At 37.2% G+C, this 23,666-nt stretch overlaps 1 protein-coding gene across 5 annotated transcripts in view; it reads right to left on the reverse strand.

The window, feature by feature from the left end:
* Nucleotides 1–1,117: 1,117 nt before the first annotated feature.
* The window catches only part of LOC127413261 (fibroblast growth factor 13), a 210,151-nt gene continuing 187,602 nt past the window's right edge, over nt 1,118–23,666 (reverse strand). For all 5 annotated transcript variants that reach the window (XM_051650236.1, XM_051650240.1, XM_051650237.1 and 2 more), the window contains one exon: nt 1,118–2,834. In XM_051650236.1, coding sequence (XP_051506196.1) covers nt 2,698–2,834 — 137 coding nt within the window. In that variant the 3' untranslated portion in view covers nt 1,118–2,697. The remainder of the gene's footprint in view (nt 2,835–23,666) is intronic.

Genomic DNA, 23,666 nt, shown 5'->3' on the forward strand with positions numbered 1-23,666 from the left:
TGCAAAGAAAAAAATACAAACAAGAAAAAAAAACACTATCCATGAGCTCAGTAGCGGCTTGTCAGAAGAGGCAAGGGTGGCTGCGCCTTCTAAAATGTTTCTTCAAAATTAACTTTACAACAAAAATGATCAAATTATCAGTTGTTTTAATCAATTTACCTTCTAGCATGCATCACTTAGATGCCATTAAAGAAAAAAAACAATGTTTTAACTTTCATTCACGATTGCCCGGGTGAGTTTTATTCACAATATGAACCGGTATGAATTCCAGAAGAGGCTGATGTCATAAAGCCTCCTGTCACTGGTAAATGGACCAATCAAAATTGCTATTCAAATGCTGCAATGTCATCTGCTTCAGTCAAAAATGTGGCCATAAAAGGCAAAACGGAGGCAAAATGAAATTAGTCTCCTTTCGCATTCATAACCAATCATTTTTTAGAGGCAACCATTCAAGCCAATCGGCTTTCAGTATCACGTTAATGCGTCATCAAGCCTGCTTATAGTTAATGTGACAGGTGAAGAGAAACTTTCCACATTTGCCAAAATATTGATGAAATAAATGTTAATGGAGGATTTTAAACATGTAAAAGACTGAACAACAGGATCATATATAAATTAGACTAAATGAAGCAGTGGAGAATGGAGTTCCTTTACACATACTGTATTAGGTAAGTACTGTAGATGTTACTGTAAAAGGAATGGGGTTCTGTGTGATTTGTTTTGCTTGTTTACTGTATTGACAAGTCTTGGGTTGGTGATCTGAAAGATTATAACACATAGGTAGTTTTAAGGTATCAGGGAGAGGAGATCATCTGTGAACGAGAGCATAATTACCAGCAGAAATATATAGGCTAATAAAACATGATATTTAAATCCAATTCTATCTTTAATTGGTTTGATTGTTCAATACTGATTTACACATTTGCCTCCATGGAAAAATACAATACAAATCACCACTGGATGATTTTTGAGGATAACCCATCGATTAATTGCCGCAACTATCTGCAGCAATTAATCGGCAAAGATGATAAATCGGTCGACCTCTACTGCATAAGGTAATTACAGAAATCAGAGAAAACAAAGTACACAAATAAAGCACACAGACACATTTTAAAAGTATATCTTAATATAAACATTTTATTCAGTGCATTTTATGTACACAACAAATAAGAAACAACTTGAGGGTACCAGGCAGAGTGCCAGTCAGTACATACATGTTGTTTTTCAGTTGAATCCTTGTAATTTGGAACATGTGATCCAAGGAGGAATTTAATACACATAGCCTATATCATGCAGCTCTATTCCTCACCTCCCTGCAGTCTCCCATGCAACAGATACTGTATGTTCATCTAAAATAAGAAAATCCAGAAGGAAACAGAAGAAAGAAGAGCCCCCTGTATGCATGTATGAAGTTATGTTGCCAGAGGGAAAGTACAGTATACATATCGCCGCCCACAAAAAGGGACCTTATTATACACAACCTGATTTGTACATGCCCTGTACAAGAACTGTTTTTTTTTTCTTTTTCACTTTTACAAATAAGACATACCCTAAAAAATTTAAACCAACTGAAATTCCACAGTATCTCTTTTGTTTCTGTGTTTATATATAAAATTATCACCACCATAAGTTACTTACACAAAACAGAGTCCAGGTGGGATCCCACAATGTCTCAGAAAATCACCAGTAATGGTGACTAGCATTGACCAAAGGAGAGTAGACATGTGTAGGAAAGGCAAAAACACAAGCACACAGACTAAAGGAACTTAGAAAGAGACAACAAGAAACAAATGAGACAGAAGAGGAGACTGGACTGAACAGCCCTATCAAACCACATGTTAAAAAGTGCTCCAGCTAAAGCATTTCCTTGAATACTGAACCCCCCCCCCCCAATAAAAATTCAAAGACAGAATTTCATAATTCTGTCTTTGGTGTGCTGGATCTCCCAGACACTGTTAAAACCTTAAAAAAAACACTTATATGGGGAAAGAACATGAGGGAAAACAAGTAAAGAAAAATGCTCACATCTAATTCAAACAATTAGCAAGCAGAGCGGAGTCATGGCTCTAAGAGACTCAACTCAACTCCTCTCTTTACGTGAGTAGAATGCAGGTTTTATATTCCCATGCTAGAGAGTGAACCCTCTAAGCGAGTGCACTAGAATGCAGGAGAGCTAGCGCCTGGCCCACACAGGAGGTGATGGCTTCTCTATCACTTACTCAGGAAGCATGGAGGACAGGGGTGCCTTTTTTCCACCTCACCCAAGCAGCTAAACCCTCACTTACTGCCCTGAACTCTTAACAAATGCATTACTTGATCAGGACCTACAATGCTATTAAATTAACTCTGATGAGAAGCGAAGGTAAACCTAACCTCGATTCGGTGCCAGTGGCTGAGAGGGACTAAAAAGGAATGCCCCATCATATTACAGGCTACAACTTTTGTGTTTTTGTATGCAAAAGGCTATTATAGTGGTGAAAGAAAAGTCTAAAAAAAAAATCCAAAGGAAAAAGATGAATGTAAAAAAGCCCAATCAAATGTTGCTCTAATTTGGAAAGTGTTGCAAGGTTATGTTATGTTTTATGTTATCATGTCCTGAACCGCTGAGAGCTTTTGGAGAAACGTCTGTGTGAAGTCACAAGCATTTAGAGGTTCTGATGAAGGCGTAAGGTAGTGGGTCGGGCCGGGAGAACCAGGCTACGTAGACTCGTGCTGGCTCACAGCTTTGCCTCCATTCAACACAGCTGAGGCACTCCGGCTCTTTGTGGGTGTGCCGCTGCCAGAACGTGAGAACTCAGTCAGATCATGCAGAGAGGGCTCTCTGTACATGGCCACTACAGAACAGGAGAAGAGAGAAAAAAAGAGAGAGAGAGAGAGAGAGAGAGCGTGTGTGGTTAGTTAGAGCATCTCTCATTTTTGTTGGATGTACACAGGGGAAAGAGGAATTTGATGCAAATATGCCTCTTATCAGAAGCCACTGATTAACCCTTAAATCCATGAGAATTTCACTAAACATTTTGCATATTCGGGTCTTTAGAGACCCGGCACATTTTTCTATCAAAAAATGGATCTACAAAATAACAGATCATATTTTGATGTTTTATTTTTCATATATCAAAGAGATAATGCGACAAATTAGGACAAATCTACAACAGGATTAATTACTTTTACACTGAAAATTGATAAGACGCAAACACATATTGAGCTACACATAATCTACACCTTAGCTACACATAGGTATTTTCTCAGGCATGTATTGAGTTTAAATAGATGGACATCTTACATAGTTTCAGAAGTTCACCCAAATTACAACAGTCATATCATACTGTTCATGTGTTACACTTGCTATAGTTTACTTTTGTGTTGCTTCTTCATCAAATATCAGTCAAATGTAAATCAAGTCAATCACTAGAACAACAGCACCACATAATACATTTTTTTAATTTACTTACAAAACTTCTGCTCTAAATTTGCAACAGAGTGATAAAGAGCTCAAGTTCAAACACTCAATGATCTTTCTTGTTTTTAGGGGAAAGAAACTGCATGTCAGTGTATGAAGTATGCACATGGGGCACATCCTATTTTGTGTGAACTTTTACTTCTTCACAGTGGGTTGCATTCCTGTCGTTACATTACTGGGTTAAATTTTAGTTCATGTGTAATTTATTGAGAGATTACTGAATGGGACTTTTAGGAGAGCGGAAGTTCAAACAGCTGTGCGCACTGCTGACACAGACTGTCACTCAAGTCATCAGTGCTGCAGCATCAAACTCTTCAAAATGAAACACTTTCTTCGCTCTGCACAGTGAAAAAAAGAATAGCTTCGTCATGCAATGCCTTCATTTAACACCAAGACAAGCGGATATTTCAAGATTAAAATCACAGCTCCAACTTATGCTGAGGTAAGTTTTGGCTCTAATGCTAACACAGGTTTTTCTGTGTGAATGTGATTTTCAGGGTGATTCTGTAACTGGGCTCTTATGACATCAGTTTTTAAGTGTACATTTTTAAATCAGTGCAACAATATATCAGTGCGCTTTGTCCCGCATGTCATGAGCAGTATTTATGCATTTACCCCACGCCCTCGCGGGGGTACTGGAAACTATCGCAGCTACTTCAGGCGGATTAACTGTATAAATCCATGAAACATCCAAGTTAAGTGTAAATAAATGCCTTGGCTCTGCTGTTCGTGTGATTGACAACTGGAGCGCGAACAGACAGCGTTTCTGCACGTGCACAGTGAGGGGCGCGAGGCGCATGCGTGAGAGATGTGAGGGCGTGAGGTGATCGTATAGCGAAGAGAGTGGCTGTGTCTGCAATCGTTCACTCGTTCACTATTTCCTATATAATTAATGCCAGTAAGTGCACTATATCTCAGCAGTGAGTGAACAAAATGAGTGAGTGAATTCGGATGCTGACATATACATCGAGTGTCGGATCTCTGGGGCTGTCACAGAAACAACATCACATATGAACTTTTAAAATACTTGGGTCTTATTTGTTATTCTTATTAAAAAATATATTAATACGATAAATCTTCATTCTGTTTGTCATTTTTAATATATACTGTGTGTTAATATAAAGTGTAAACACATTTGATTAAATAAAGAGTACATTTTAAAATGTATCTGTATGTTTTGCCTCTCTATATGTTATGTTATTTTAATCAAGAAATGATTTGTCAAAAAGTAATTTAATACATTCAACATGAAAGAAAACATTGCAGGAGTGAAGGAAGCAGTAAACTCCCAACTCGTACATCTTCCCCGTGGTGGATTGTGGGCAATTAACCGTCGTCGAGTGTACATCAAATGCACACTCGAAATTCAGACAATCCTACAAAATGGCGGACACTCGAAATAGTGTACTATATAGTGGATAGGGGGCGGTTTCAGACACAGTGAGTATTCCGCGACCGGGGTTGGTCCCCTACGCAGGCTGCCTACTCTGCATTTAGAGAGCGGTGGTACTGTTATACAGAACTAATGATCTAAATTCTTTTGACACTGAAAACTGTAACTACACTGAAATAAGAATATGCGCAGAAATTTAAAAGCTATGAAATGGCGAAAGAAAGCATTAATAAAGCATGATCTTGCTTTGGTTTATATTTCAGCATTATATATAATGTCCTTGTGGGACATTTTCACGTTTTCACCATAATAATTACTAGAAATGTTTCCAAACCTCTCTTATTGACAAATTCATCCAGATCTGACAAGAGCCCTTAACCCTCTGGAGTCGATGGACACGCCGGCACGTCCTGCTGGATTTTTTCCCCATAACAGCGGAAACAACTTAAAATACTCCATCATTTTTGGGCATACAGATAAGTGTATGACATTATTAGAGACTATAAAGGGTCTACTTTTATTTGTGTACACTCACAATAACAACAAAACCTTGTGCTTTTGTAAATAAAGAAAATAAACAGGGTGCGCTTTCAATCATCTCTGCCTCCACGAGTATCTTTCTGAAACATGTCACAAAAATGAACTGAAACTCCACGAATATTTATCACACAAATATGAAACATATGTCTAAAGAAAGCTTAAAATGTCTACTTTTAAATAAAATAATTCAAATTTAAAACAAATATTCTCCTGCAATGTAATCTGTATGAAACAAAGCGATGTACAGTTTCTCCTGGCTCAGCTAATTATCCCTAATGTGATCCCACCCAACAATGCCTTTTCATTCACTTTTCTGCGCATTTGGAAGATGGAAGATAGTGACGATGAGTTCTCATTTTCCTCAGAAGAAGAACGGGAATCCGACAAAGAACATTTGCATTTTGAAGAGCGACTTGATCCAGCCGAGGATACAATTTCGGATGAGTAAGTCTTTACTTACAATAGTTGACATGCTATTTTTTATAAACATTTACATATTTTACTAGTTGGACTATTTCCAGACTTGCCAGCCTGGATTCAGAGTATTGAAATTTGAAATGTGTCCTAATAGGTTTGTTACATTTAAATGTTGTTTCGGCTAAAGCAGGCATTTAAATTGTATGCTGTATGATATAAATATGATATGTAATATGATATAAAAATAATATGAATGTTTAGATTATACTTTAACTAGTATTTATGCTGCCTCATCATCAACGAAGCTTGTGCTTGCAAATATTTGTTTGGGTGTAAATGTGTAAAATGTGCTGTAAATATGCCCATATTTGAAAATCAGCATATTAGAATGATTTCTGAAGGATCATGTGACACTGAAGACTGCAGTAATGATGCTGAAAATTCAGCTTTGATCACAGGAATAAATTGCATTTTACAATATATTCAAATAGAAAACAGCTATTTTATTAAATTGTAAAAATATTTCACAATATCACTGTTTTTGCTGTATTTTGGATCAAATAAATGCAGCCTTGGTGAGCAGAAGAGACTTCTTTTAAAAACATTAAAAAATCTTATAGATCTAAAACTTTTAAATGGTAGTGTTGGTCTAGAGTTTATAAGTAAATTCTTTATGTAAAGAAAATGTATAGTCAGATTACTTCTTTTAACTTAAACTTGATTTTGTGAATAAGCTACAAATAATACATTCAATCAGTCTCCTCACATTCATTCTCTCTCAGGGGAGGGGTCTTGTCAAAAGTCTTGTGAACAAATGTTTAGTGTGTGTTATATGGCCTTATGTCAGTGACTTAAAATGTTTGTTTTTTCAAAAACCACGCATAAACGTTATTTTCTCAGAAATACAAACATGTACATACATGTTGTTCACATATTATTGTAGCCCAGTTTGTGCTGAATACAGTTATCAGACTTTAGCCATTAATATGTTTTTAAGCAACTGAAAAAAGCACAAATGTCAAGGCATGTCAAAACTTCTCCAGGGCCCAAAACATCCTCAGACCCCAGAGGGTTAAAGGGATAGTTCACCCAAAAATTTAAATTCTCATTATTTACTCACCCTCATGCCACCCCAGATGTGTATGACTTTCTTTCATCTGCTGAACTCAAATGAAGATTTATAGAAGAATTTCTCAGCTCTGTAGGTCCATACAATGCAAGTGAATGGGTGGCAACCCCTTATGGATTACTTTTATGCTGCCTTTATGTGCTTTGGAGCATCAAAATGTTGGCCTACAGAGCTAAAATATTCTTCTAAAAATCTTAATTTGTGTTCTGCAGAAGAAAGGAAGTCATACACATCTGCATTGGCATGAGGGTGAGTAAATGTGAGTTCATTTTTGGGTAAACTACCCCTTTAAAGTGATAGCTCAGCCATAATTTAATATTCTGTCATCATTTCCCTACCCTCATGTTGTTCCAAACCAGTGTGATGCTTTACATTATGTGGAACACAAAAGATGTTAGACAAAATGTTAGGGACTGACAGTCTCGCTCACCATTCACTTTCAAAATATGGAGGAAAAGAAATCACTGAAAGTAAATAGTGACACAGGCAAACATTCTGTCTAATATCTACTTCATGTTGCATGGAAGAAAGAAAGCCATATGGGTTTGGAACAACATGATGGTGAATGATGACAGAATTTCCATTAATAATAATAATAATTCTGTAATACATGTTAAATTTGTATTATGTAATGGAATATAGGGGAGTTAACGTCTATTATGTCATTTGTGAAAGTAACAAGTTACTCACTACTTGAGTACTCTTTTAATTGGATACTTTCTTACTCTTACTCAAGTAATTATTTATGTTAGTACTTTTACTTCTACTTGAGTAATTATTTTTTTTAAAGTAATTGTACTTTTACTTGAGTGCAGTTTTTAGCTACTCTACCCACCTCTGTGTGGTTGCGCTGACACTGTGTACACGCATATGGGATACAGATAATTTGCCATTGTTGCACAGAAAATCAATGTGATATAGTATTTATTTGTATGAATATAGCACTAATTTCTTTTGTAATAAAAAGAAATAGATATCCTGTAATAGTAAACTTAAATGGCTATGAAATAATCCAATTTTTTTTTTTTTTTTAATTTGGAAGTATAAAAAAACTCAAACAAATAAATGTATCTATTTATAAGAGATAGATTGAGGAATACTGAAGATGTGTGGGCAAAACTCCAAAAAATGGATGAGGTACAGAGGGTGAAATGAGGTCCCAGGTCTCTAAAGACCCGATGTATGCATTTAAGGGTTAAGGGGAGGTAGTACAGGTTATTAAAATAAAACAAAATTTTGCTATATGAAAAAAAAATCATATTTTTTGACTTTATGCATTTACCTAGCACTATTTTTTTAAATTTGCATATTATAACAAATTTGACATAGACATAGTCACATTTAATGTTTGAATGTGATCAACAACTCAGTGGTTTGTAAATTCTTAAAGGAATAGTTCACACAAAAAATGAACATTCTGTCATAATTTACACTCATGTCTCTCACTGACATTCGTTGCATTTATAAATGCTAGAAGAGAAGCTCGTTCATAGTGACATGCATGTTCATGTGATAACTTACATTGTTTTTAGCACTAACAATGTTATTCATTTATTAAAAATCTCCTTTTGTGTTCTACATAAGGAAGAAAGTCATACAGGTTTGTAACAACTTAAGGGTGACATGTAAATTATGAAAGATTTTACATTTTTGGTTGAACTATTCCTTTATCTTCGTGCAACCCCACGTCCATGCATGGATGTTGTATTTTGACTTTGCTATATGCAACGCATAATTTAAATGAATAAAATCCGACTGAATACTGTTCACAAGAATCTAGACTGTCATTTAAAGGGTTAAATTCTGCCGCACTGAGTCAAGTGGCACAACAACATGACGTTGATTTCCTTGAAGCACTCCTACAGATGCAGCGGCAACAAAAGTGCCTCTGGTAAGAAATCTCTTTAAGTTTTGTCATTGATACCCATTTGGTTGTGAAGAGGAGAGTCACTAATTTCGTTTGATATGCTGCATTAAAAAATCTGTTCATTTTTCGCACATCAGCGCCCTGATAGAATTATGTCCACATATGCGGAAACTCATACATCATTTCATCAAAAGAAACATGTTAGTTAGCTTGAATAACTTTCATCTCTAAGGGGGCTTTCACACTGGGCACGTTTGCTGCGGCCCAATTCCGAGTGCGATTGTTCCCGGTGCACCCCGCAGCTTTGGTCTGGTTTCACACTCACTTGATTCTAACGAACCCCGGTCCATTTGCATTCATCTTACGTCATCACAAACACGCATGGAGAACACAACGCGACTCATCATACTTTTTGTTATTTTGGTGCCATTATGCACAGCAGAGTGAATGACAACTGCGTATATGTGCGCTTCATGGCGTAACTCATCAGATGTCCAGGGGAAGGCAGCTTGCTGCTGCTCGCAAACAGCGTTTTTTGAGGAGACAGCTGATTGCAAGGAATTCATTTGCATCTTTGTTTACACTGCACGCTTACTCATGCTCGTATCCAAGGTGAAGTCATCTCCTATTATACCCTATATTTATAACCTATAATAGTATTTATATATAGTATTTATAAGGTGTATTGATAGATAGATAGATGTCGTCATCGGCTAAAACGCATGCGCAGGTTACTTTACTTCCTGATCGAGTGTGCACCCGAGTCCGAGTTGCTTTCACATTCACGCGAATCGCGCTACAGTTCCATTGCAACCGAACTCAGACCACCTCCTACAGGTAGTCTCTGGTTCGGTACCGCTGTGCGCTCCCCGGTCCGCATGACAGCTTTCACATTACCAATTTTTCATGCGAACCATGCTGTGTTTCGAACTAAACTGCCAGTGTGAAAGCACCCTAATACATCTGTGGGACATTTAGCTTCATTTTAATATACATTTAAAATATATATATTATATTTTATTTTGTTATCACTGTGCAATATGATTCTATTCATTAAAATTAGTTAATGCGTTCCTATATATTTACTAAGCATTTTCACACTGAGAATAAATGGGTTCATCCAAAAGCTGAAAAATGTTGCTTTCAGAGGCTTTATATGGAGTTAGGATGAAAATAAGGTGCATTTCAAACTGTTCTGAGACCAGCGAAGACAGACAGCATACTGGAGGTTAAGTCATTCAATAAATAGTGAACAAGGGAGCATCCTATAGCTTTCTATGCAGTTAAGGGCATTCAATCCTTAAATCCAACCAAAAGGACAGTTTCAGGCTGTAGATGATGTTTAGAACACTCAACATGTTTGGACATTAGACATGGGATGATTGAAATCAGTACATACATTCAGAATTTTAAAATGCAACATTTTATTTTAACATGGTTTGCATTGATTGGATGATGCTGGACATTACTTTGAATAAGAATTATTTATTCAGCTTTACAGAAAATCAGCTGTAAAAACATTAGTCTGTAACATCTCAAAAACATGAATTACCAACGCTCCTGGAAACATAAACAATTTGATGAAAAAAAATCTGACTTTCTATAGCTTAATGTTATTTAAAATTTCACAACGTAGTCTTGCCATCCACATATGTGGACATAAATTTTTAGGAAAACTATCTGCTCTATTTTTTTTTTTACTAGAAAAGGAGGTTAAACCTTTGGTGAAAAAAAAAAGGTTTTATAAAATGTTTCATAAAACACTAAGAGCGTGCAAATAAACCCATTTAAAGATAAAATGCCCCATCAAAAATGATCGGCTATGGTGTTTAAGAGGCTAAATCTGACATGAGGGGTCTGTACCTTTTATAAAACATTGTATGTGCAATAATGGGCAAATGTAATGGAAAATGCCTTTTGAAAGTTGCCGATCAATGCTTTAATCATTAAGTGTTTATACATTTTGTTGGCTATTATTTCAGATGTATTATAAAGGTTAAGTAGTTGAAAAATACTGAGGATAATCATAATTGTTTAATTCAAGCAATTTCCATAATTTATGCCTTTAGTAGTTTGTCTTAAAAAGAGAATGAGCAAAAATAACACTGATAATTCATAGAGCAGATATGCAGATTTTTAGAGCAGAACAAGCTGTGAATTTTTTTTATTGGAGAATGTTGCAAGAAATGCCAAACAGAAAAGGGCTTTTAAATTTTAAGAGGTACCTTTAAACTTATGGCTAATTATTTGACAGAAACATTTGTTTTTAGGGAGCGTATATTAGTGTTTGTTGTCCAACACAATGCTCTAGCTTCCTGATTTCCAGAAAGACCTCTCTAATCCACGTCATACGGAACTTTAACATCATCACTTGAGAACTACACTTGACAGCAGCCAATGTGCTAAAATTCTGTGATGTTTGATCACCTTTACGATGGATGTGCCGTACAGGGATCACAAAGTTCTTCTGCTTGAAACAGGCAATCGATATAGCACTTAAGTGGAAAGCTCTAAGAATCAATACTTGACGTATTGGTTGTGCAACCTAGTGTGGAGCTCTCGCTGGAGGGACGCAAAGGTCTCAGAGACTGGAGGCCGGTCATTATTAGTTCACTTTGTCATCTGACTACCAACTCAAATGTTCTGTACCTACAGTAAGTATGACTGTATCAATACATATGGCAATTAATGGTTGACTTGCAAACTGCATTTTTAAATGTTTTAGAAAGCTAATTTATTGAACATAAATGAAGCTACAAATTCACAGATTATGGATGCAGTCCCATTAGCAGATGAACCCTTATGGTGCCTGGTTGTGTAGCAATGATGATAATAATCCTATAGGCTGACTTATGTATAAGTGTATTCTGGGTTGGAACTACTTTGTGAGCTGGCAGTCAATCCCATGTTCACAGCAAGGAGACAGTTTCTTAATTGGTCCTCTGGATGACTAGTGCTTGAGAATCTTTATAAACCAGTGAGCAAGATTTAAATTACAGTTCTTGCTCACTTCCTCTTTCAATATTCAAATTATGCAACTCCCCTCTGGAGTTCAAAAAACTAAACTCACACAATTTTTACTTTTCCACATAAAAGATTTTCATGTATTTGAACATACAATTTAAAAAACCTGGCCAAATCAATGTGAAGCATCTGTACAGTATGTTCATGTCTTAGGTTTAGACAGCAAAAATACTATTCTTAGTATCCTTGTCTTGTTTTCCAGTAAAAATATTTAGAGCAAAATTAATTCTCTCGAGAAGCAAAATGTACCTAGAATATCAGGTAGTTGTATTTTGTCTCATTCCACTGGCCTCACTAAATGGCTATGTGATGGCCATTGAGATGGCCATACTGCTTTCAGCCTTAGTAAAAAATCTGTTCAGTGAATGATGTCTGTACCAAGTAACATCAAACTGTCCCTTAAAGATAACTCATTACTCCTAGACTCTATTACATTATCCATGTGTTTCTTCATTATCCTCTCACCACACTAGAAACATCTTAAGAGAAAGGACATGCATTTACAAAAGCTAAAACATTTTCTCTAAAAACAAAATGTTTTTCAGCAGCTAAACACCCATTTCTAATTATAATCAAATAAATACTGAGCTAAACTTTTTAGGAAATACAGAGTGTTATTGATTTCTACAAGTAACTGAACTGCACAAAACACTATGAGACATTATGTATAAAAACTCATTAGCATAGCATGAGACATTTGATAAGAGTCATTTGATGAGAAAGGCATTTAATTCTAAATTCAATAATCTTATTTGCAATTAACTTGACTGTACATTTACACATCTCTGACCCACAGAGATAAGAGTAATAATGGCTACCAGCTGTTCAGAGCGGATCGCACCGCAGGGAAAACAGGGAAAACGAGACGCGGTGGAACGTGTTTTTACATCAACAAATGTTGGTGTACAGATGTAACAACGCAGAAGAAAATGTGCTGTCCTAATTTAGAGGCACTCTTCATAAACTGTAAGCCTTTCTACTTACCGTGGGAGTTTTCCTCATGTATTCTTGTGAGTGTTTATATTCCTCCACACGCGTGTGTGAATGCAGTGCTGCAACAGCTGGCTGATCAGATCACAGACATGGAGCAACAACACCTGGACTCACTTATTATTATTCTTGGAGATTTTAACAAGGCAAATCTCACACGTGAACTGCCCAAATACAGACAGCACATTACATGCCCCACCAGAGACAGAAAAACACTGGATCATTACTACATAACAATAAAGGATGCATACCGCTCTGTCCCATGTGCAGCTTTAGGACTCCCTGATCATTGTCTGGTTCATCTTCTTCTGACCTACAGGCAGAATCTAAAATCTGCTAAACCTGTAGTAAAGACTGTAAAGAGATGGACCAATAAAGCAGAGCTGGAACTACAAGCCTGCTTTGACTGCACTGATTGGAGTGTTTTTGAAGCTGCAGCCACAGACCTGGACGAGTTCACTGAGACATCATATATCAGTTTCTGTGAGGGCATGTGCATTCCTACTAGGACTTATTTAACATACAACAATGACAAACTATGGTTTACAGCAAAACTCAGGCAGCTTTGTCAGGCCAAAGAGGATGCTTACAGAAGTGGGGATAAAATCTTGTACAATCAGGCCAAATACAGACTGACAAAGGAGATTAGAGTAGCTAAAAGAAGCTATTCTGAAAAGCTGAAAAACAGTTTTCAGCTAACGACCCTGCATCAGTGTGGAGAGGCCTGAAAGACTTTAACTACTACAAGACACCATCCCCCAACACTGTAGGGAATCAACAACTAGCTAACGACCTGAATGTGTTTCACTGTAGATTTGAAAAGCCCATTCACACAACGCACACCCACTCTGACCTTTACAGCACACAAACATTTACACCTCCTACCACCACCCCTCCCATCTCCTGCTACTTAACATGCACTTAAGATCTGTGAAGATGGTGTGTGCCGGGCCTTCTGAAAACAGAAAACAAGAAAACACAGGGCCCAGATGGTGTTTCACCCACTTGTCTAAAATCTGACCAGCTGGCCCCATCTTCACACAAATCTGCAACAGATCACTGGAGCAGTGTGAAGTTCTCTGCTTCTTCAAATGCTCCACAATCATCCCCATACCAAAGAAACCCCAGATCAAAGGAATTAATGACTACAGACCCATCGCTCTGATGTCTGTGGTCATGAAGTCATTTGAGAGACTGGTGTTGACCCACCTGAAGGACATCATTGAACCCTTTGGATCCCCTTCAATTTTCTTATAGAGCAAACAGGTCTGTGGATGATGCAGGCAATATGGGACTGCATTACATACTTCAACATCTACACAGACCAGGGACTTATGCAAGGATACTATTTGATGACTTCAGTTCGGCTTTTAACACCATCAACCCCGCTCTCCTATGGACTAAATTAACCCAGCTCTCTGTTCCTGGCTCTATCTGTCAGTGGATCACAGGCTTTCTGACAGACAGGCAGAGGCTAGTGAGAATGGGGAAATTCACCTCCAGCACATGTACAATCAGCACTGGTGCCCCCAGGGATGTGTGCTCTCTTCACTACTCTTCTCTCTCTACACAAATGACTGCACTGCCAAGGACCCCTCTGTTAAGCTCCTGAAGTTCGCAGACGACACTACAGTCATCGGCCTCATCCAAGATAACGATGAGTCTGCATACAGAAGGGAGGTTGAACAGCTGGCCGTCTGGTGCAGTCAAAACAACCTGGAGCTGAACACGCTTAAAAAAGTGGAGATGATAGTGGACTTTAGGAGGAACACCCCAACATTAACCCCGCTCACCATTCTGAACAGCACAGTGGCAGCAGTGGAGTCATTCAGGTTCCTGGGCACTACCATCTCACAGGACCTTAAGTGGGAGACCCACATTGACTCATTTTGAAAAAGGCCCAGTAGAGGTTGTACTTCCTTCACCAGTTGAGGAAGTTTAACCTGCCATAGGCGTTGCTGATACAGTTCTACTCAACAGTCATTGAGTCTGTCCTCTGCACTTCTATAACTGGCTGGTTTGGTTCAGCTATGAAGTCAGACATCAGAAGACTTCAAAGGATTATTGGTGCTCCCCTACCCACCCTGCTAGAACTGAACACATTCAGAATGATGAAAAGGGCTGATAAAATCACTCTTGACCCCATTCACCCAGCACACTTCCTCTTCGAACTGTTGCCATATGGCCGGCACTACAGAGCACTGAGCACCAGAACAGCCAGGCACAGGAACAGTTTTTTCCCCACAGGCCATCTACCTCATGGACAGTTCAAACTGCCCTCAAATACTTTCCTTTGGTCAATACAACCATGTGCATTATTCAATCCATCCATTCCTACTTATATCCATATTCCATTTATATTTTATAACATTTCCTACCTCTTCTTCAATACATCACCTGCACATAACTGTATATAAAATATTCTAACAACATTATTGCGCTATTGTATATTTCTCTTTTTTAATCTGTTATATCTTATTTTTTATGTCACTGTATATATGTTTAAATGTATATATTTGTATGTACAGTTGAAGTCAGAAGTTTACAGACACCTTAGCCAAATACATTTAAACTAAGTTTTTCACAATTCCTGACATTTAATCACAGAATCCATTCCTTGTCTTAGGTCAGTTAGGATCACTACTTTATTTCAAGAATGTGAAATTTCAGAATAATAGTAGAGAGAATTATTTATTTCAGCTTTTATTTCTTTCATCACATTCCCAGTGGATCAGAAGTTTACACATACTTTGTTAGTATTTGGTAGCATTGCCTTTAAATTGTTTAACTTGGGTCAAACATTTTGGGTAGCCTTCCACAAGCTTCTCACAATAAGTTGCTGGAATTTTGGCCCACTCTTCCAGACAGAAATGGTGTAACTGAGTCAGGTTTGTAGGCCTCCTTGCTTGTACATGCTTTTTCAGTTCTGCCCACAAATTTTCTATCGGATTGAGGTCAGGGCTTTGTGATGGCCCCTCCAATACCTTGACTTTGTTGTCCTTAAGCCATTTTGCCACAGCTTTGGAGCTATGCTTGGGGTCATTGTCCATTTGGAAGACCCACTTGCGACCGAGCTTTAACTTCATGGCTGATGTCTTGAGATGTTGCTTCAATATATGCACATAATTTTCCTTCCTCATGATGCCATCTATTTTGTGAAGTGCACCAGTCCCTCCTGTAGCAAAGCACCCCCACAACATGATGCTGCCACCCCCATGCTTCATGTTTGGGATGGTGTTCTTTGGCTTGCAAGCCTCACCCTTTTTCCTCCAAACATAACGATGGTCATTATGGCAAAAAAGTTCAATTTTTGTTTCATCAGACCAGAGGAAATTTCTCCAAAAAGTACGATCTTTGTCCCCATGTGCACTTGCAAACTGTAGTCTGGCTTTTTTTTTTTTATGGTGGTTTTGGAGCATTGGATTCTTCCTTGCTGAGCAGCCTTAATTATGTCGATATAAGACTTGTTTTACTGTGGATATAGATACTTGTCTACAGTTTTCCTCCAGCATCTTCAAAAGGTCCTTTGCTGTTGTTCTGGGATTGATTTGCACCAAACTATGTTCATCTCTAGGAGATAGAATGCGTCTCTTTCCTGAGCAGTACGATGGCTGCATGGTCCCATGGTGTTTATACTTGCATACTATTGTTTGTACAGATGAACGTGGTACCTTCGGGCATTTGGAAATTGCTCCCAAAGATGAACCAGACTTGTGGAGGTCCACAATTTTTTTTTCTGAGGTCTTGTTTGATTTCTTTTGATTTTCCCATGATGTAAAGCAAAGAGGCACTGAGTTAGAAGGTAGGCCTTAAAATGCATCCAAAGCTACACCTCCAATTCAGTACACCTCCTATCAGAAGCTGATTGGCTAATTGTCTAAAGTTTTTACATCATTTTCTGGAATTTTCCAAGCTGCTTAAAGGCACAGTTAATTTAGTGTATGTAAACTTCTGACCCACTGGAATTGTGATATAGTCAATTAAAAGTGAAACAATCTGTGAGTAAACAATTGTTGGAAAAATTACTTGTGTCATGCACAAAGTAGATGTCCTAAATTACTTTCCAAAACTATAGTTTACTAATATTAATATATGAAGTGGTTAAAAAATGAGTTTTAATGACTTCAACCTAAGTGTATCTAAACTTCAAATGTATGTATATACATTGCATGCTCTTGCACTGGAAGCTTCTGTCACCATGACAAATTCCTTATGTGTGTCTAAGCATACTTGGCAATAAAGCTCATTCTGATTCTGATTTATTTTAAATGTGCCTTGATGTTTTTAAAATTTTCTTTCATGAGTTTTCACATCTAAAAACACAGAAACCAACATTTTCAGTAACAAAATGTTATAAAATGACAGTCCGTGAACCTTCGGAATACTAATTTTCTTGTTTTGGTCTTCTTGTTTTATCCAACTGTTTTTCAATTGAAAAAGAAATAGCCAAAAGCAAGACATTTTTAATTCATGTATATAAACAGAGTTAATAACTTGAATATAATATAAGAGTTCGCAAGAGTTCAAGTTTGCAGATTGTTTTTGCAGATAGATTCTAATCTTTTTAACAAAGTAAATGAATATTTCTTAAAAACGTCTGACTTTAAAAAAAAATATCATGATTATGAATTGGGAATTATGTGCATAGACCTATTTGTAATTAAACAGACTTTTTCATCTGGTCATTATTGATATTATTATTATTAATATCAGATAATTCAATCACGCCTATAATTGCAGGGGGAAAATAAGGCAATGAATGGTGACGATTAAAGATGGGATGCACCAAGTTTCTTGTTTTTGTTGCAGCGATTATTAAATGTCCATTGAATGTGAATAAGCCTTGGATAAGCCTCAGGATTTTGTGGTGGGGGGCATCCCTCTTTGGGATAGGAGTAGGCCTATACTGTTCGTGGATTTATGTATCAAGTCCTTTCTGATTGTAGCCACGGCAACGTGCTCACCTGAAATTGCAACGAGCACCGCATTGACTGTAAAATTTTTTTAAAAAAGCTGCCCTCAATGTATGCAATAAGGTTGCAGTGATTTAGCATTTGCCACATCAGTTGTGAAACAGCTTTTAGTCTGAGGGAAGGGAACGAGGAAGAGCAGATGATATTGCAGGTTTACCTATCAGTAGAAATAGGCTTTTCACATCCATCCACCTGTGCAAATCAAATAATCAAGTTGTGCACTTATTTCATGTGCTTGACTGAAGAAAAAAAAAAAAAAGATAAATTGGAGCCAGAGACAGCAGATGAAAATTAGCCATTGGCTAAATCTGACACATTTAAATCAGTGAGATGTTTGATTAATGTGTATTGTCCCTGACAAATAAATAAATAAATAAATAAATAATATGAAATACTTGTTTTTCCTCTTTCTTATATGAAACAGGAAAAACAACAAAAAAACACGTTTTTTATTCTCAATTTTGCCAATTTCTTTCTAGAGGAAAGATGAGTTAATGGTCGGTTTATTGGTTATTCTATTTTGGAGACAAAAACAAGAAAACAAATTAACCAAAGATACACGGACCAATGACAAACACAGATTCTATATTTCTCTAAATGTACGTTTGTGGATCTGTTTCTCACCCACACCTATCATATTGCTTCTAAAGATGTGGATTAAACCACTGGAGTCTTATGGATTACTTTTATGTGGCTTTAATGTGTTTTGTTTGCCATTTGCTTGCATTGTATGGATCTACAAAGCTGAGACATTCTTCTTTTTTGTGTTTAGCAGAAGAAAGAAAGTCATACACATCTGAGATGGCATGAGGGTGAGTAAATGATGAGAGAATTTTCATTTTTGGGTGAACTATCCCTTTAAGACTGAAAACTCCATATTCAGTTTCCTAACTGTATGTAATTCCTTTTCCAAAGTAAATGGTTATGGAGAGAGTTTTTGAAAGTCTTCTTTTTCGGTGGAGGAAAACACTGTTCCAGTGTGGATAAGAAGCCTAAATGTAGCAAAATGGATGCGTTTTTAAACGAAAATGTATTTCCTTGAAATCATTTTTGTTAGAAAACTCTGTTTTCAGTTTCCTTTCGTCATTGTTATCCAAAGTATCCAGTAATAGAGAGCAATGCTATACCAGTCCTCTGATGATCTTCTCATTATGAATAACAAGTTCTCCTTGATATTTCACATGTCTACTAGAAAGTGAAAGTGTTTTATAGCAACAAAACTGAAAACCTTTTTCCCACTGAGTTATGCTTAGAGTAATTCTCTATCATCTACCCTCCTTTTTCTCTACCCCTCTCTTAGTCTTCCAACACAGCTGCCCCGCCCTGTCTGGATGAATCCCTCACTCACTGTTTGTTGACTGTGAAGTTTGCTGCCTGTAGATGAAAGTCATGTGGAATTTTCACCATTGATCAAAGCTCTGTTATGTTCCACTCTGAGATGGCTGCCTGGATGGAAAGGTTCTGCTCTGTTTTCAAAAGCCCAGCAGCCTGCCTTACCATCCCATTGTCTGCCACAGACAATGCTTTAAACTGTCTGATTGTGCTGGCGTCTGCAGTGGTCCTTAAGGAATCTACAGCACCATCTACACCTCATCACCTCTCATCACAGAGCCTGGGACCGGCATTTTCCATAGGCAGTTGGAGAAAACAATGCATCATAGAAAACATTTGTTTCTCTGTGACAATGGAAGAGCAGATTGTGTGCTCACAGCTCCAGAGCCCATGATCAGGAGGAAAGTGATGCACATCTAATGGAATTCTACAAACCCCATTTCCAGAAAAGTTTGCATTTTGTGAAATGCAATAAAAACAAGAATCTGTAATGTATTAATTCTCTTGAACCTTTATTTAACTGACAAAGATTTTCAATGTTTTCACTGACCAACTTAATTGTATTTTGTAAATATAAACACATTTTGAATTTGATGCCTGCAACACATTCAAAAAAAGTTGGGACAGGGGCAAAATAAGAGTGAAAAGTTTATAGAATATTCAAGATACACAGTTTTGAAACATTCCACAATAAGCAGGTGAATTGGTAACAGGTGAGGGTATCATGATTGGGTATAAAAGGAGCATCCACCAAAGGCTCAGTCTTTGCAAGCAAAGATGGGTCGTGGCTTACCACTTTGTGTCAAACTTTGTGAGAGAATTGTCAAACAGTTCAAAAAGAATAATATGGCTCGTTGTCTTAATAGTGAATGTATTTGACTAACTGGGGCCCAGGTCAGGAAGCAGACAAACTGGTTGATCCAAACATCTGCTAGCTGCCTTGAGACATCACACAGGTCACATGAACTACAACACATAGAGTCTGTATCACCTAGATATCACATAGACACTGCGTCTGTTCCCTGAACTACCAAACACAAACCCCTCACTAAATCATTTAGAAAAATTGTATTAAGGTCAAACTTGAAAAATAAAATAAATTTGATGATAATTATCATATAAAGGTAGGGCTACTAAACATGAGATCTCTTTCAACCAAAGCACTAACTGTAAATGAAATTATTACAGATCATTGTTTGGATGCACACTGCTTGACTAATCTGGCTTAAACCAGATGAATATATTAGTTTAATGAATCTACTCCCCGTTTACTGTTATAAACATGAGCCTCATCTAAAGGGTCAAAGAGGAGATGTTGCTATAATATACAGTGAAGTTTTTGGTGTTACTCAGAGGACAGGATATGAGTTTGAGTCTTTTGAACTAATAATACTTAATGTGACACTGTCAGATATAAATAAAACAATCTCTGTCGTCTTTTGCCCTTGCTACAGTATATAGATCACCCAGGCCATATTCTGATTTCCTTGGTGAATTTGCAAATTTTCTATCAGATCTAGTAGTTATTGTAGATAGAGCTTTAATTGTTGGTGACTTCAACATTCGCATAGATAATGAAAATGACACAGGGGGATAAGAAATTATCAATATTCTCAACTCTCTTGCAGTCAGACAAAATGTGACAGGACCAACTCATTGCCATAATCATACGCTAGATTTAATTCTGTCATATGGAGTTGATGCTGATACTATAGAAATACTACCGCAGAGCGATGACATCTCAGATCATTACCTCGTCTCTTTTTTGCTGCAATCAGCTAATGTCACTCAATCTACACCATGCTATCATTCAGGTAGAACTATTCTTTCGACCACTAAAGATAGCTTCACTATTAATCTTCCAGAGTTGTCTCACATACTCAGTAAGCCAAAAAGTCTAGAAGAGCTTGATGTAATATCAGAAACTATAAATGCAGTCTTCTCTAGCACTCTTGATAGTGTCGTCTCCCTTCGATGAAAGAAAGTTAAAGAAAAATGCCCCGCACCATGGTACAATGATCACATTCATGCTATCAAGAGAGCAGCTCGGAAAATGGAGCGTAAGTGGAAGAATACAAAATTAGAGGTATTTTGCGGTGCTTGGAAGGATAGTGTCTGTAGCTACAGACAGGCACTAAAAGCTGCCAGATAAGCATATTTTAGCAAACTCATAGAAAATAACCACAACAATCCTAGGTGTTTATTCAGTACTGTGGATAAATTGGTTAGGAATAAAGCCTTGACTGAACCAGATATTCCATCACAGCACAATAGTAATGACTTCATGAATTTCTTTACTGATAAAATAGAAATTATCAGAAGTAAAATTGGAATTATGCAATCAACAGTCACTGCACCTCAGAAAACAGTGTCTCATAATTTTCCACAGGAGCAACTTCAATCCTCTGCTGTCATAGGTCATGAAGAGCTAACAAAACTTATCAAAAAATCAAAAGCCACAACATGTGTGTTAGATCCAACACCAACTAAGCTCTTAAAAGAAGTATTCCCTATAATCTCAGAACCTCTTCTTAATATTATTAACTCCTCGCTATCCTTAGGACATGTCCCAAGAAACTTTAAAATGGCAGTTATCAAACCGCTTATTAAGAAGCCACAGCTTGATCCTGGTGAATTGGCTAATTATAGACTGATTTCAAATCTCAAAAATCGAAAATACTACAAAAGGTAGTGTCCTTCCAACGTTGTTCATTTCTACAGAGAAATGGTGTATATATGAACAATTCACAGAACAGAGACTGCACTTATCAGAGTTACAAATGACTTGCTCTTATCATCTGATCGTGGCTGCATTTCTCTTCTAGTGCTTTTATATCTTATTGCTGCCTTCGACACACAGATCCCGGCATTCTCTTGAATAGGATGGAGAATTATGTTGGCATTAGTGGACTTGCATTAGCATGGTTCAGGTACTATTTATCAGACTGCTACCACTTTGTATGTGTAAACGAGGAACTGTCAAATCAAACAAAAGCTAAGTATGGAGTGCCACAGGGATCAGTTATAGGGCCTCTGCTTTTATCCTCATATATGCTTCCACTGGGAGATATTATCAGGAATTGTGGAATAAGTTTCCACTGTTATGCCGATGATACCCAACTTTATATTTCTTCTAAACCCAACAAAATTTCACAATTCTCCAAATTAGCAGAGTGTATCAATGAAATCAAAGATTGGATAGACAGAAATTTCCTTCTACTCAATTCTGATAAAACAGAGGTACTAATTATTGGACCAAAAACCACTAGAAATATAAACCGCTAAAATATAATTTGGCTCTCGATGGATGTACTGTTACGTCGAAGAACTTAGTGAAGAACTTGTGTGTTATATTTGATACCAATCTGTCCTTTCAAAATCAAATTTCCAGTGTTTGTAGAACAGCATTCTTCCACCTCAGAAATATTGCTAAATTACGACACATGCTCTCTGTTATTGGGAGGATGTACTGCAAGTTCAATAAATAAATTCAATTGGTTCAAAATGCGGCTGCCAGAGTGCTGAAAAGAACCAAGAAATATGATCATTTTAGCCCAATTTTATCATCGTTACATTGAATACCTGTTAAATTTCGTATTAAGTTTAAAATTCTGTTAACTACATACAAAGCTTTGAATGGTCTAGCTCCGCAGTACTTAAGTGACCTTCTGCCACGCTATATTCCATCATGTTCATTACGATCACAAAATTCTGGCCTGTTAATAGTTCCTAGAATATCAAAATCCACAAAAGGAGGTAGATTCTTTTAATATTTGGCTCCAAAACTATGGAATAGTCTCCCTAACACTGTTCAGGACACAGACACACTCACTCAGTTTAAGTCTAGACTAAAGACTCATCTATTTAGCCAGGCATATACCTAATTTATCCATCAACTCACTAATAAGACTGCTTTAGTTAGGTCTGCCGGAACCAGAAACATTTCTCAGAAACAATTCTCATAATCTATAACTCTGAAATAAATGTAATGGCATCTACACTAATATTATTCTATTTGTTTCCCTGTCTCAACCTTGGCATTCATATCCCGAGGTTACCAGAGCCAGCCAGATCCAGCTCCGTTCCTGCTTGGTGTCAGACTACACTGCCACGTGTCACTGAGTGATGATGACAAACTGCAGCCGGTGCTAGCCAGACATCACTTCAGTCTTTTACGATGGACTTCAGAGGATGAACTGATGCCAACTCCAACTGCAAGACATTGGATACTTCATATGCTACTGCCTGAACCTTGGACTTGGATGGACCCCACCGAATCTTACTGAAATGACCTGTCGGTTGAACTGCGATGCACCTCATTGATCTCTGCCTGCATCACCTTTGTCTATTGATTGACTACACTCTTGAAATGGAATACATAGACTATCAATTAATTGCCAACAAAAGCCTTTATCAGCCAACTAACAAATGACAATGCATCTATGTGAACTTCTGCAGTTAAACCAGGATGAACTTCAAAGACATAAACCATGACTTGCACTGCACACAAATAACTATTATTGGCATTATATTCATGCTGT

This window comes from Myxocyprinus asiaticus, chromosome 22 (genome assembly GCF_019703515.2).
Source record: "Myxocyprinus asiaticus isolate MX2 ecotype Aquarium Trade chromosome 22, UBuf_Myxa_2, whole genome shotgun sequence".
NCBI lineage: Eukaryota > Metazoa > Chordata > Actinopteri > Cypriniformes > Catostomidae > Myxocyprinus > Myxocyprinus asiaticus.